Raw genomic sequence first — 15,188 nt, 5'->3', positions numbered from 1 at the left:
GCTCCAAGCATAACTAAAGGGAAAGGCTGAATTTAATACGAAAAAAACACTATGCAGAAGATAACCAATTACCCATCTTCTTCTACTGTAGTAATGCCTAACTTTTATTGTCAAAGCATATTTTCAATATATTGGTTCTTTTTTAATTCCAAAAAATATAAATGGATTTGTACGGTAGAGGTTTGAAAGAATCTCCTATTATTTATCACTTCAAAACTACAGGACTTTTATCTGTTTTATCACTTGAATTTTTTGATGAATTTTCTTTGACTCATTGATTTGCCACGTCTTAGCCCCATTTATTTTTTTCCAATAAATGACGGACAAGAAAAGTTTCTTGCCTATTTCAGATAATTTTTAACTATTTTTTGATCTGTTAATTTTATTTTGTTTATCAAATATTGGACAAAAATTTCCACCAAATAAAGTTATCTTTATATCTATATACACACACACACCACACACACACACTAATTGTATAAAAGACCATAAGAAACTAGGAGAGTTAAGGACATTCCCTTCGATGTTTTGTTTTGATGAAATTACCGGAAGTATCCCCCAATAATTTATCATATCTTTCAATGTTTGTAGTTGACTTTGATAGAACCCAGATCCATTATTCAAGCAACCACTTGATTCTAATCATTTGACAATAAATTTGATAATAAGCAATTAGATAATAAAATAGCTTATAACGTAAAAACAATAAACACTGAAAACTTTTTCTATCTAAAATTATTCATTTTCTAGTTCAGTAATTAGAATACTGAACCCTTCAATATATAACATGCCTTATAATTGTGCTTTATGGATATTTTGTATAACTCAAATGACAGATCTTTTGGCCATAATTCAAATTGCATATGCTCGTTTATTTTATTTTATTTATTTTGGTGATCCTCAAATGTGCCATTGCCACTTTCATGTCATTTACAACTAATGCCAAACTGCAAGCCTTCAATTGAGAACTTTGTTAGAGTATATCATCTTAAAATAAATACTTTATTATTGATATGGGGTTCTTATGAGTTCATGCATTTTGGCGATTCTTCTTGAGCATTATTCTGTCTTGGACAATAGAACATATTTAATATTTATTTTCACACATTTTACCGTATATTTATTCTTCTATTAAAAGAAACTTTTTGAGCGAAATGAGAAAATATGCCGAGTTTTTGGTTATCTATACTCATATATATTGTACATGACACATAAAATAAATTTCATGATTATTTGTTGCCTCGCATTCAACTATCTCGCATAACCAAGCATGATGAAAAACTTGCATGATAGAAGCCTAATTGAAAGAAAATATATGCCAGCTCCAACAAAATAAAAGAATTGGCAAAAAGCACTAGTAGAATAATGGAAAAAAATAAAAAAAGTGTAAATCAAGATGAAAAAAATATAAAAAAATATTTTGGGGGTGTAACTCTTTTTAGGCCCGCGCGCACACACAAAAATAAAACCTTAGAGCCACATGTGATCGAAGGATCGATGCCTTGTATCACTAATTCTTTTCTCTCATATGTCATGCTAGATGTGAATTCTAGCACCATAAAATCAGTCAAAAAAACCCAGATATATGCATGAAAAATGGTCAAATAAAAATTCGATAGACACTGATGAAAGAGCCCAATTTCTCTTCGAGATATGAAAAGCCGAAATTTTGATTTATTCATAAAATCTATTTTAAATATAAATAAACAAACATATAAAACTGGATCCAAACAGGTTAAAAACGAGCAACCAATCTAATGTTCAAGCGCCCGTGAATTCCATCAAAGTAGGCACGATAATAACTGCTGCTCCACGGCTCCACTTCCCATCCCCCGTCGAGACTTACGACCAACCAATTACCCCATTCACCCCTCCACTCAGATCTCACTCACTCCCACTACAAAGAAAGAAGAAGAAGCGAGCAAGAAGGAAGGCTTCGAAAAGCCGTCACGTTCTGTCCATCCTTGCTCGGGATCAGAGAGAGATCTCTCTTGGTGAGATCCGGGGAAGGGGGAGGGCATGGGGCATGTGAACCTCCCGCCGTCGAGGCGCGGTGGCCCGGGGCGGCAGTGGACCTTCCTGGACCTCGTATCCGCATCCTTCTTCGCCGCCGTGCTCGTCTTCTTCATCCTCGTCTTCACCTCCCTCGGCGACTCCCTCGCCGCCTCCGGCCGCCGCGCCCTCGCCCGCTCCTCCTCCTCATCCGATCCCCGCCAGCGCGACCGCCTCCTCGCCCTCCTCGACGGCCCTCCCGTCCCCGGAGGCCACCGCGCCGTCATCGACGCCTGCCCTGCCGAGGAGGTCGACTACATGCCCTGCGAGGACCCCCGCCGCAACAGTCAGCTCAGCCGCCACATGAACCTCTACCGCGAGCGCCACTGCCCCCCGCCCGGGGAGTCCCTTCTCTGCCTCACCCCCCCGCCCCAAGGTTACCGTTACCCCGTCTCCTGGCCGGAGAGCCTTCATAAGGTATCCCCTTTTCGATCAATTTATGATAAAATAAGGATTTTTTTTTTTTTTTTACAGTTCCTGTGGTTCTTGATTTCGATCCTGATGACGATGCCTGAACTATAGGCCGAATTCTTTAATTTTGATATGTTAATCGGGAATGTCTCAGTAATTCGTTTAACTATAGTTGAATCTTGTTTTCCTTTTAACGGAGTGATTATGTTTATGGAGTCACCGGAGTATGCAAGTAGATGACTTAGTCAGCCAATATGCACAGAGGGAATTCGTAGTAAGATTTCGTTAGTACTGACTGAATGGCTAAAATTGTAGTAGTAATTATTCAGAAATCTCATTTCCCAGTAATAGGGCATGTTGTTAAATAATTAAGTGTTCCGGTGGTTGGTAAGAGAATAAAGTTTTGTGGAAAAAGAAATAGAGAAAAAAAAGGGATAAACTGTTTCGAAAGAGGCTTACTTTTAACAGTGGAAAAAAAAAAGATTGATAATTAAAGGGTGGCACAGTGCATGAGGCTCCCGTCCTCGCAGGGTTTGGGAAAGGTCAGATGGATGTATCCTAAGCAACCTTGAAGAAAAATGGCAATTGGATTAGATAATTCCCTGCTTCCTCAGCAACCTGTCTGAGACTTCCTGTGCAATTTTTTTATTACAGCTAAACTAGGAAAACTCTCGGTTTTTACATTATCTCATCTAATGCTTTCTTCCCTAGCCCTTTTTTGTTATGCTTTCCCCTTTTCCTCGATAGACGCTCTGTAGGATGGTTCTATATAGGCCTACACATACAATTCATGTTTGTGGCAGAATTTGAGAAATTTTGCTTCTACTTGCTTTGGAAGTGATGACCCCCTCAAGTCTTGGTTAAAGCCCCTATGGGCAGTGTGACTTGATCTGGTTATCTTCATATATCTGCCGTTTTCTATTATTTCTAACAGCACTTCTTCTGAGCTATCCACTGAAACTGTTTCTCTCATAAAATTTATATTCAGTCCTGGTATTTGTATCCATGACCTAAAGCTGAGGACTTTCACTTTAAATCCACTTGAAAGTTCAATTATTATGAAAAACATAGGCCTGCTTAGAAATTTCCATAAACCTTATTTTTCGTTCTGGTCTTATAGAATTCCTAGTACATCCACATTAAACCAAATCTGCAAGTCAGCAAACCAAAGCTGTCCTAGCATGGTGGCATTGTCATTGCTTAAAGTTCTTTGGTACATCACACAAAGAATTAAAATGTGCCTTAATAGGTAATATAATTGAAGAAAATGCCTAAATAATGAGCAATATGATGAGTAGGCAAAGTAGCATGTGCGTATGTTAAAGAAGCATTTGTTGACTGATTGGTTCTTATGATATGGCACTTCACTCCAATATGGTTGGTGCAATAGTTTGACATGAGATTTGGAGCAAGTCATGTGGAATAACAAGCACTGACGCATGAGTTTGGGATAGTTTAGAACATGCTGGAGAGAAAGGAATGCGATTTCCTTTATGACATCTTGAGGCATGCAAAAACAGATGTTTGTTTGACATTGATCATATGAATTTTGAGATTTGTGGCCATAGGCTCGTGAAGTTGGCAGATACTTTTCACAATTTAACAATATTTTGTCATGCTATCTTTATGAGATATCTGATTTGTGGAGGTCATCAAAGTCATGAGATTTTTGTATCATGATGGTTGGGTTGTCTCATAAATCCTTATTTGAGAGTTGAGAAGTAGCTTATGAAAGAAGTTGCTGTTTAGGAAGTCGGGTCGTCGGAGCAAATTATGCTTTATACTTGCTTATAAAGCACCCCTTATGTACAAAATAACAAACTTTATCATCTGCCTCATGTAGGTAATTGTGTACAATCATAATGTAGCCCTATGACTCAATTCCATGTGTTTTAACTTCATCTTTGGCTTAATCCTTCTTCCAATTGCATTTATTCTCTATCTCTTTAAGCTTATCCTGTTTATAAGCCCCAAAATTATATATGGTGTGCTTTCTTGTTCATAAATCATAGAATAATTACCTAGTGATCTCTCTCTCTCTCTCTCTCTCTCTCTCTCTCTCTCTCTCTCTCAGCTCTTAGATTTTTATGATTTGAAATATGTCAATTTTTTTGAGAAACTCCTTTGTGTGTGGCCATGGGATTCAATTTTGACCATTCTTCGACAAATATATACCTTATTCAGGCTTGGCTGTTTGTGGTAACTGAGCTGATATTTAACGGTTTTAACCATATGGGGCCTTAACTAATGTACTATGTCCTCTTTTTTAGGTGACCAGCAGCCATTCTTTTTGGAAAAAGTGGAACCTAGGCATTCTAGGCTAGAAGGACCATGCCAACTGCCTCTTTCATCCTATCTTTTTCATCATTTCCTACTACTTTACTTCTTTTTAATAAATTCTTTTGTTCGTCCTGCTTTGCGCTCTTCTACTCAAATTCCTTTAATGGGAAGGAAACCATACATGTGATGTATTATTAACTTTAAGTCTATTAAGGCAAAATTTTGGTGCTATAGTGTCTAGGTCGTAATCCTTCCATAGCACAAGAGCAGTCTTAGGTTATTTCAGCTTTCTTAATTGAGGACGTGTCTTCTTGGGGCCAGCTTGACTTGAAATATTTTCTGTTCCTTTTCTTCTTTAGCATTCTTGTAAGAGATCCAAGTTGTTTCAAAACCTTTCATTAGTTTAAACCACATAGAGGCTACCATTAAGAGAAGGGCATACTTGTAGTATTTGATATGTTGGCTATTTTAATTTGCTGTTAAGGCTTGAATATTCTGTTTACACAGAATTTTTCAGAACATAATTGCTGTATGTGGGGGTGCCTTGGGGACCACATAGCACTTATTTGGATGTTGAGCTCTCAGTTGAACGCCTAGGAAATGCATTTAAAGATAACTTTTATTAAAAAAAACTTGTATAACTTTAACTGTATAAGTAGAATGATATCAGAAGAAATAAAAAAGAATTTGTTAAAAAACACTTGCACATATATTTTAGGATTTTACATAGGCAAGAAGCACTTACCAAAATACTGACAAAGAACAGTGGTTGAAGGTGGATTTCATTGATTAGTACTATGTGATGATTTTCTATGACTTATCTCAATTGGTATAGACTTATCTTATGAAAGTTGTTTTCCTCCCTGAATTACTTTACATCTTCAAATTGTTTCATACTCAAATAAAGATGTTCTTTTAACTCCTATAAATTTCAACATGTACAAATAATCCCTGAACTTTTGATATTAGCCAGTTATGATGTATCTCTTCTGACTCAACTTGTCTTCTTTGCAGTTGTTCTTAGATCACATTATTACTACATCAGTGTCTTATTTCTTTAATTTTGTCTCAGTATTCTTATCCTTTTCATTTTATTCTCTATTAAGATTTGTTCACATTGTTGAATCTTATGCTGTGGTGACATGAAACTTTGCATCTTCACAGTTCCAGATTTCTTATATGACATTATGCATTTTCAGTTTACTAGTTAGAGGTGCTATTTTTGAATGAGCTCTACGTATACTATGTTAAAACCTTTTTGTCTTTCACATGCTAAATTGTACATATGGTTTTTCTCCTTTTGCATGCAGATATGGCATGATAACATGCCATATGATAAAATTGCAGAAAGAAAAGGTCATCAGGGCTGGATGAAGGAAGAAGGCCAATACTTTATCTTCCCAGGTGGTGGCACTATGTTTCCTGATGGAGCTTCACAATATATTGCAAAGCTTGGACAGTTTATCCCGATAAATAGTGGTGTTTTAAGGACAGCTTTGGATATGGGATGTGGGGTAAGATGTCAATCATTGTTGCTGTTTTTAGCTTCTTTCAGTGCTTTTCCCCCCCTCCATTTTGAAATTATTCTGATCCATGATTCATCCCTTCATGAAGGTTGCCAGCTTTGGGGGATTTTTGCTTAAAGAGAATATCATCACACTTTCTTTTGCTCCACGAGACTCGCATAAAGCCCAAATACAATTTGCTTTAGAAAGGGGAATACCGGCATTTGTTGCGATGCTGGGCACTCGTCGTCTTCCTTTTCCAGCATATTCGTTTGACCTCGTTCACTGTTCTAGATGTTTGATCCCTTTTACTGCATATAGTTAGTACTCTTGTCCCTGTACTTTTACATGTATTTACTTGCCTCTGCATCTGCTAATTATTTTTTATCTGTATGCATCTAATGCGGGGGTTGCAGATGGAACTTATCTTATTGAAGTGGATCGTTTACTTCGACCGGGAGGATTTTTGGTTATATCTGGTCCACCAGTGCAATGGACTAATCAGGACAAAGAATGGAGTGATCTGCAGGCTATGGCACATGCCTTGTGTTATGAACTTATCACAGTAGATGGTAATACTGCCATCTGGAAGAAGCCTTCAGGGGCTTCATGTCTTCCAAACCAAAATGAATTTGGACTTGATCTATGTAGTGATACTGATGACCCTAGTGAAGCATGGTAAACTGTGCAAGATGTTCTTTCCTGTCTATCAATCTATTGCTACATTAATCAAAAATAAAGTTCTGACAGATGTTTTTCTGGATTCAACTGTATGCTTAAAACTAAGCTTTTGTTTGCCAGGTACTTCAACTTGAAAAAGTGTGTCAGTAAACCATCCCTTGCAGGAGAAATAGCTGTTGGGTCCATTCCTAGGTGGCCAGAGAGACTCTCCAGACCAACTGCAAGGGTCTCACTCATGAAGAATGGGGTTGATGTGTTTGAAGCTGACACACGGCGTTGGGTTAGAAGAGTTGCATATTACAAGAAATCACTTGGGTTGGAACTAGGAAAGCCACGTATACGCAATGTTATGGACATGAATGCAATTTTTGGAGGCTTTGCAGCAGCGCTAAATTCTGACCCAGTCTGGGTTATGAATGTTATTCCTGCTAGAAAGCCATTAACCCTTGGCATAATCTATGACAGAGGCCTTATTGGAGTTTATCATGATTGGTGAGCTTCTGTTGCATTCTTTTGCTTATTTTCCTGTAGATATACGAAAGTTCTAACACACTTTGCATGTATCTATTTTTGAATGTTTTCTACTAAATGATTATTTGGGAAATTGAATTATGTATGCAATCAGTGCTCTGCTTGTGATAAGGTGGTTTCTTTCTGTGCAGTTCAAAGGATAGACATGTGTATCTTTCTTGTATTATAGCTTGTGTCCTGGCTTATTTTCATGATAACAAGGTTTTGTTTTTGACATTTTTGGGAAGAATGCTAGATACAAATGAAAATGTAGGTAACAAAATTCATATTCCATTAAGCCTAATATGTAGAAAGTTAGAAACACTCAAACCACTCTGAATATGATTAAGTGACTCCAATACTTCGTAAACTCAATCTATAAGTAAAATCAGCTCTTTCCCTAGTCAGAGAAAAGATTTAGAAAATTATCAAGAGACCTCAAAGCCTAAGCACTTTGGCTATTCTTAATGAACTTTCCATATATTGCTTCAGATAGCTAGCCTGCTGGTTTCTTTGACCAGAAATTTTCGGTGTTGCCCACCAGCAGAGCTAATATGACTCATTTGATTAAAAAAACATATTAAAATATTTCTGTAAACTGAAACAGGAAGCTGATAGAATTCTTTTAGTGACATCGACATGGCTTTAATTTAAATTGGAACAAGGAATTTAGTTGAATGCTAGATTAGATATTATGATGGACCAACCAGACTACTGCTCTGCTTCTGACTATTTTTGGTAAATTTAATTTGTGTTGGCTTGCATTCAGGACACAATGATCGTTGAGGGGTCGGAGCAAAAACAGAAGTACTAAAATAAATTATGAGTCAAAGTGATGAAGGTTTAACGCTGATGAATGGTGAATCACAGGCTTGCAAGATGACACTGGAAGAAGCAATGACAATTATTTTGTTAAAATGGAGTTGCCGAGTATAGCTGGAAGAAGAAGTGACATTAAATCATGGTTCTATTGAAACAAGGATCCTTAAGCTGCACTTGCTTGTGGACTGGAGCGAACACATCAATAGTGAAATGTAAATTGAAGAGGCTAATATTCTAGGTTAGCTGTCGGATGCACTGACTGAGAGTTTCAATGTGCAGTGGATCTGAATTTATAATGTTAAGTGGTAGCAATTAGGACTGGCATAGGATGGAAGTGTAATGCCATAGGAAATAGGATATGATTTCAGTGATATGCAAGTAGGGAGATGTGCTACCAATGGGTGCTCTATTGGAAAGAAGGTAGCTGAGTCACAAGGGCACTTGTGAGATATGTATGTCCAAGATGTTAGTGTTTCCTTAAAAGAGAGAAGAGGAAGGAGGGGGGGGGGGGGGGGGGGGGGGGGCATGCCCAGGATCAGGTAGGTTTTAGAGATTATGAGTGATCATCGTTATTAAATTTGTATAAGGACATATTTGGGACGGATGATGATAATACGGATTAGAACTTACACTGACTATAGGAGGATAGAGTTGGGAGTTATTAGTGTCTAGAATCTCTAGATAGGTTATTAGTTGAATGTGAATGCCTTAATGAGAGAATTTAGTAGCTCTTCTAGGTAATATGGTTTGAGGCAGAACACTGCATTTGTTGCCGGGATAAGCATCAAATCTTAGTGTTTAATTCTAATCTTTGTAGAGAAGCAAAGATGAAAGAAATAAAGGAAGAACATAGAGGTGGTTGTGCTTGGCTTGTTATTTTATCATTGGATTTCTCCATTTTGGAGGAGAGTTCTGAGAGTTGGGGCTACTTTCAGAAAGAAAGGTTGGCAGGCATCTGTGGATTATTTGGTGGGTGTGGACATAAACTTTTAGTTGTGATCTTTCTCTGGTTATACTAAATAGCAAAAAATTCTGATTTCTTAATATCTGATCAAATCTATGCTTCTGAAGTTGGTGATGTTAAGGTTCTCAAGCAAGGTTGGAGGAATCGATACCGGGCACCGTACCGGTTCTTCGGTGGGACGAGTCAGTACGGGTCATGCCAGGCCTGTACCGACAGAGTCAACTATACTGTGGAAGAGAAGAAAAGAGAGAGAGAAGGGGAAGAGAGGGAGGAAGGCTGGTGAAGGGTGGCGGAGGCCAGCGTCCCAACCTCTCCCTCTCCCTCCCTCCCCTGCTTGCTCTCTCTTTCCTTCTTCTTCTTCGGCTCTGGCAATGGGTCTCGTTTTCGTTGCCGGAACCGTACCGGTGAGCCACCGATATGGCTTAGAACGGTCAAAACCGCCCGGTTCAGGATGGTTCCGCTGACCTTGCTCTCAAGTTTAATGGCACTCAAGTTTAGCAACATTTTGAAGGAAGAAATTGAACTATTGGAGATGCTCTCTAATTTGCCACAACCTTTTGGTCATATGAAGCCATCCTGCTTGGAGGCTGTACGATAGCAGAGTATTCTCATTTGCAGATTTACTGCTTGTTGAATGATATTGGGTTCACATGTTTAGTAGCTAAATACTGTGGGATGGGAATATACCTACCAGAAGAAAATTATATGGCTTATGATTCATAACAAATTGCTCATATTTGACCACCTCTACAAGAGCAGGTAGGGAAATGGCCTAGTATGTATTTTATGTAAGGTACTGAAGGAGACTGAAGAGCATTTGTTCCTTTGCTTTTGCTCTTTTAAACCATTGTATCTCACCATCAAACACGTCTTCAAGGTGAAGGATGCATTGGGGTTAGGAGTGCAAATGGTTTGGATCGTGTTAGGTCATGAGTGACTCCGACCCAACTCGGTTTCTTGTTCGGGTCCTAATTTTGGACTAAGACCCAACCCAATAAAAGATCAGGTCGGGTCGGGTTGGGTCCACCGCTACAATTTTTGATCCAATGGGTCATTCGAGTCGAATCAGGTCCATATATAACCCGGACCCAACCCAAAAATTCGAGTCCGGGTTACTAGCAATGAGAAGTTATATAGATCGTTCATTTCTCAGACTTAGCGAGCAAGCTGGAAATAAGAAAAGATAAATAGATTGTTCATCTTTCACCTTATCGATCATAAATATATGATTGAGCAGAAATGAGAAGTTAAATTGCAAATTTGCTAGCATGGATGCTACTCAGAATGGATCATAGATGATGCTAAAGATACCAAAAAGAACAGCAAAGGTGTTGATAGTGTAGAGATACTGAAGGACCGGGCTGTTGTTAGCGATAACAACCACTGCTTGTCCTTAATAAGGATCAAAGCCATTTAAGGTTTAAAATATCAGCATTTACTAATACACTACACCAGCCCAAATTTACAAGTATAGCTTACCAGCAATAAATACTAGTAATACACCAGTGACCTTGTTGATGTTTAATTTACCATTACAGATAACACAATTTATAAGTTCAGCGATATTCTTGCACTGAAAGTCTGAAATCAGGTTAGCTATTTGATTGAACACCCAGAAATTTAACCAAGCCAATCACAACACATGAACCAAACTAAATTCTAAATGGTGCATATGCCAAATTCATGATCACTCTTAATAAGTCAAAAAACATCAAGATGCCACCCAACCATTGGGGAAGCAGACCTAACAGTGTGTATATCACTGGAAAAACATTTGGTGCACTTAGCACCTGATAACTGTGCATAAGTTACTTTTTCTTTCCTAAAAAAATTCTGGTCGGGTCGGGTTAGGGTGGGTCGTAGGATTAAAAATCCAAAATTACCCAAATTAAAATAGGTCGGATCTGAATTCAGTAAATCCAGACCCGACTCGGAAAATGGAACGGATCTAATTTGAGGACTCGACCCAGCTGCACGGCTCCTCCAAAACAGGTTGGGTCGGGTCTAAGCGAGTCGGGGTTGTGTCGGTCACGGGTCAATCCGACCCATTTGCAGCCTTAACTGGGGTCAATCAGATCTCCTTGGATTGTGGTGGGAGGATGGTAGCTTGGAGCTAGAGTTGGACTGAGACTGCGTCTGTCTGGTCGCAACAACTGCTTTGGCAGTGGGGCAGAAGTGAATTGCCTGAATTTTCTTAGTAAGGTGTCATCTAGCTTCTTCACTATCTGCTATACTTCGTGGGTTCATGGACAGGGGCAGAGTTGAAGAAACGGGCAAAGATAGGGTTGCCTTGCACCGTGTTCTAGTTGCTTGTGATGCCAGAGTAGCAGTCTGATTGGGACTCCTTTGTTTAAGTGACAATAACCATATTTCCTTTTACTTCAGAACTCTTGTTTTGCTTTTTTTTTTTTGGCTTCTGCTGTGCATTTTCCATGATATAATGAATTGTTTGTGGAGTGTGAGGGGTGTGTTTTGTTAAATGGAAGATGGTAAGGAGCCTGGTATATGCTGCCAGTACTTTCATCCCAGTTGTTTTCATCCTTCCATCTTTTCTTTTCTTTTCTCTTGACACACTCTAGGCATTATTCTGTTTGTATCATTTCATTAGCTTACTGAAATAGTGGTAACAACATCACCATTGCACTCAAGAAAAAATGAAAAAAAGGAAAATAAATTTCAAAAGTTTAGGCCTCCACTGATGGTATTGTGCAAGAGAATCTCTAGGATAATCTATAGAGCAAAATAGTGAATTGCAGCAACTGCTTCGTAATTTTACAAGCAAACAGCAGAAATTTAAACCATATCCTTCACGAATGCAAGGCAATTAGAGGCTTGTAGGAACAATTTGGGAGGCTGCTCAAGTTTGTTATGATGGATTGCATTGTAGAAGCAATTAATCAACTAATTCAAACACAAATTCAGGACAGAGGCATGGGTTATGTGCTATTTAATTGAGATTCAATGGTCCCTTCGACTTGAAAGGAACTAAAGGCTTTATAAAATAATTTAGTAGATTTTTGTAACATGGTTTTCTCGATATTGACTTCTTGTAACTGTAGAACGAAAGCAGGCATAGCTGCTGGTTCGATTTGTCTTCTCAAGACAGTTCTCTTGTGGAACAAGGCTTCTTCTGGGCGATTTCTCGACAAATTTTGGGAACTCTTTGCGATGGCTTAATCCATGTTGTGGTGTGGATATTATACTTTTTCTTGTATGAACTATGCGCATGTTAAAGATGATTTGTATTTATTATACTTTTCTTTCAGAACTATGGCTTTTGGATTCCCATCCTCCTGCATTTGTGCTTGTTAGTATGGGCCTTAAAAATGAATGTTGTTCCATATCAAACTTCTTTATCTTGCCTTTCTGTCTTAGCTCCTCCAAAGTCCAGGGTAACCCAAGAGTGTTTCTGTCTGATTTCAATGGATTAAAATGTGGAACCAAAATCGTGGGTCTCCACCTACTAACAGGCCTCTTAGGTTTCAAGGTAAGCCCCTATTTTCTCCAAGATGCTTAGGCAAAGAATCTGTCTCCAGTTCAGAGGGTTTTGGCTTCAAGTTGAGACTTGCACTTATGGGTATTCTTATACTTTTATTAATCATATCTTGTTCCTTGAAGTGAATGCCATTTTAGTGGGATAGGGTTGGTTGTTTAAGATTATGATACTGTGTGATGCTGTCCACCTTCAATGTAAAAGCCATTAACAGAATGACTAACTCGGCACTATATGAGCATTTAATCTCTGTTGAGAAAGATTAACTTTTCTTCCATTAACATCAAGGAGTTAATGTATTCTGAAACTGATATTAAATTGATGAATGAAGTTGGGTTTGTTGAGGCAAGTTAAAATTTTAAATTTTTACGTTACAGGATACTTTCATCAATATCATATTGTATCCAAGTGTCCTTTATTTTGGGTTTCCCTGTTGTGCGTATATCTTATGGAAATGGATAAAGCATTATTGGTCTATCTGCATTTAGATGCTTAAGGATGTTTGCTTGATGATGCCAGGTGTGAAGCTTTCTCTACATATCCTCGAACATACGATCTCATTCATGTAGCAGGAATCAATTCCCTGATAAGAGACCCAACTTCTGGCAAGAGCAGGTATTTGAGACATTATTATCTTGGAATTGCTAGTTTATTTACTGCCATTTTGCTTAGAATTGATTTTTGAGCTTCCTCACAAACATTCATTAGTAGACAGTACAATGCATCAGTTGGCTTTTTTTTTTTTGATAAATCATTTGGCAAATTTAACCACAGCCATCCTATAAACTTGATTCCTATCAAATAAATGCCCCCGTCACAAAGCTAGTGATCATTGTCTTCTTTGTTTATTATGAGTTACCATCTATAGCTGTGATAGTCACTAAGGTTGCTAATCTTGTAAAGGTTTTCGGCTTGATAGTTATGATACTTAAATAATAACATATGGGGAGTTCTTACATATCGATCGATGTTTTATTATGCAAAGTAACAGGGAAAAACAATGGATAGCCTGCAGGGTTGCCCATTTTTCCTTTTTATTTATTCTTTTTATGCTTGTATGCAGTATGCAGTTATGGTCGAGTAAATTGCTTCATACTCAGTACTTTCTGAGGTTAGCATTTTACAGTATGAGATTCCTAGAATTAGAGAACAGTAGTTTATTACCAACCGTTGTTGCTCTAGGTTTTAGCAAGCCTCTTGAAAAGAAACTTGAAACCACCAGAATGATTTCTGTTTTCTGATCTTTGTTCCATGTTCCCTTGCTGGGATGATATCTTCCTGTCTTTTATTTTTGTTGCAGGTGTCACCTTCTTGATTTGATGATAGAGATGGATCGCATGTTACGTCCAGAAGGGACAGCTGTGATTAGAGACTTACCTGATGTCATTGATAAGGTGGCACGTATTGCGCATGCAATTCGATGGACAGCCCAGGTGCATGAGAGCGAGCCAGAAACACGTGGTGGAGAGAAGATTCTTGTAGCAACCAAGACCTTTTGGAAGTTGCCTTCGGCTTCCAATTGACGCATTGATCACGTATCTTTCTCATATTTTTAACAGGCGAGGCTTGGAGTATGGGGCAGGTCTGCTCTGGCTGTAATGCCAACTAAGAAAATGCAATTAGTTTAACTCTTATATATATATATATTTGCTCCAAAAAGTAACAAAAGAATCAAATATCAATTTCAAGTTTCATAAAATTTTTTATACTAGGGTCGTGCTTATATACTTGTCAGGGTGGTCTGTTCAGTTGCAATGTGGCAGCTCTTTATGACTATGCCGGGGGCCAGGGGCCAGGGGCCAGGGGCCAGGGGCCCACCTTGTTTTTGTCTTTAAATTTTTCAAGTGTCATCCTGATAGCAACTTGTTTGCTGATCTTTGCACTTAAACCTTTTGTTGAAGCAAACTAGCATTACGAACTTTTAGCATTTGTCCGGAGAAGCGGATATGAGTTTGCAGTTGGTTTTATCTGAATTTGTACTATTTTTTCGAAAATATATCTGAATCTGTGCTCAAAACATCAGTATAGGTAAATTGCCGGCTTTTGTGCGTGTGCGCGTCTCCGTGTGTGCGATGTGGCGTGCAAGTGATTCCTCAGAAAGGCTGGAGAGCTCCATTCTTCCAGTAAATTCTGATGTGATTCCTCAGAAAGGCTGGAATTGGTGTGCAACTGAAAGAAACATCTGTCAAGCTGACTGAATTGCTGAGTATGAGGTATGTTGCTGGTTGAACATGGCATACCTGCTGTCAGTCTCATAATTCCCCATCCATCCTACTGAGTTAAGGTCCAGAATTCAGTGCTTTTCATTTTTGTGTTAAAAAAATTTAATCAAGTAATCTCCGACCTTTTAAGATATAGGGTATTGTGGAACTAGGTGTTGGGTCGACTTGGAAGGCTAAGACTGTTGGCCTTTCACTGAGCTGATCTCCAGATTAGAAATCCAAGTTAGAAGAGAAGAGCTTAAATCGCA

General features: G+C 38.4%; 1 protein-coding gene across 1 annotated transcript; it reads left to right on the top strand.

Moving 5' to 3' along the window:
* Positions 1-1,776: 1,776 nt before the first annotated feature.
* Positions 1,777-14,685, top strand: LOC103714148 (probable pectin methyltransferase QUA3). The gene is made up of 7 exons (XM_026807301.2): positions 1,777-2,469; positions 6,054-6,257; positions 6,358-6,568; positions 6,665-6,926; positions 7,050-7,421; positions 13,238-13,333; positions 14,019-14,685. Exons 1-7 carry the CDS (start codon positions 2,020-2,022, stop codon positions 14,239-14,241), a joined length of 1,818 nt encoding a protein of 605 aa, XP_026663102.1. The 5' UTR covers positions 1,777-2,019; the 3' UTR covers positions 14,242-14,685.
* Positions 14,686-15,188: the final 503 nt, after the last annotated feature.

Source organism: Phoenix dactylifera, chromosome 2, assembly GCF_009389715.1.
Source record: "Phoenix dactylifera cultivar Barhee BC4 chromosome 2, palm_55x_up_171113_PBpolish2nd_filt_p, whole genome shotgun sequence".
In the NCBI taxonomy this organism is placed as follows: domain Eukaryota; kingdom Viridiplantae; phylum Streptophyta; class Magnoliopsida; order Arecales; family Arecaceae; genus Phoenix; species Phoenix dactylifera.
Note: the sequence above shows the minus strand (reverse complement) of the source record. Positions and strands in the feature narration are given on the sequence as shown.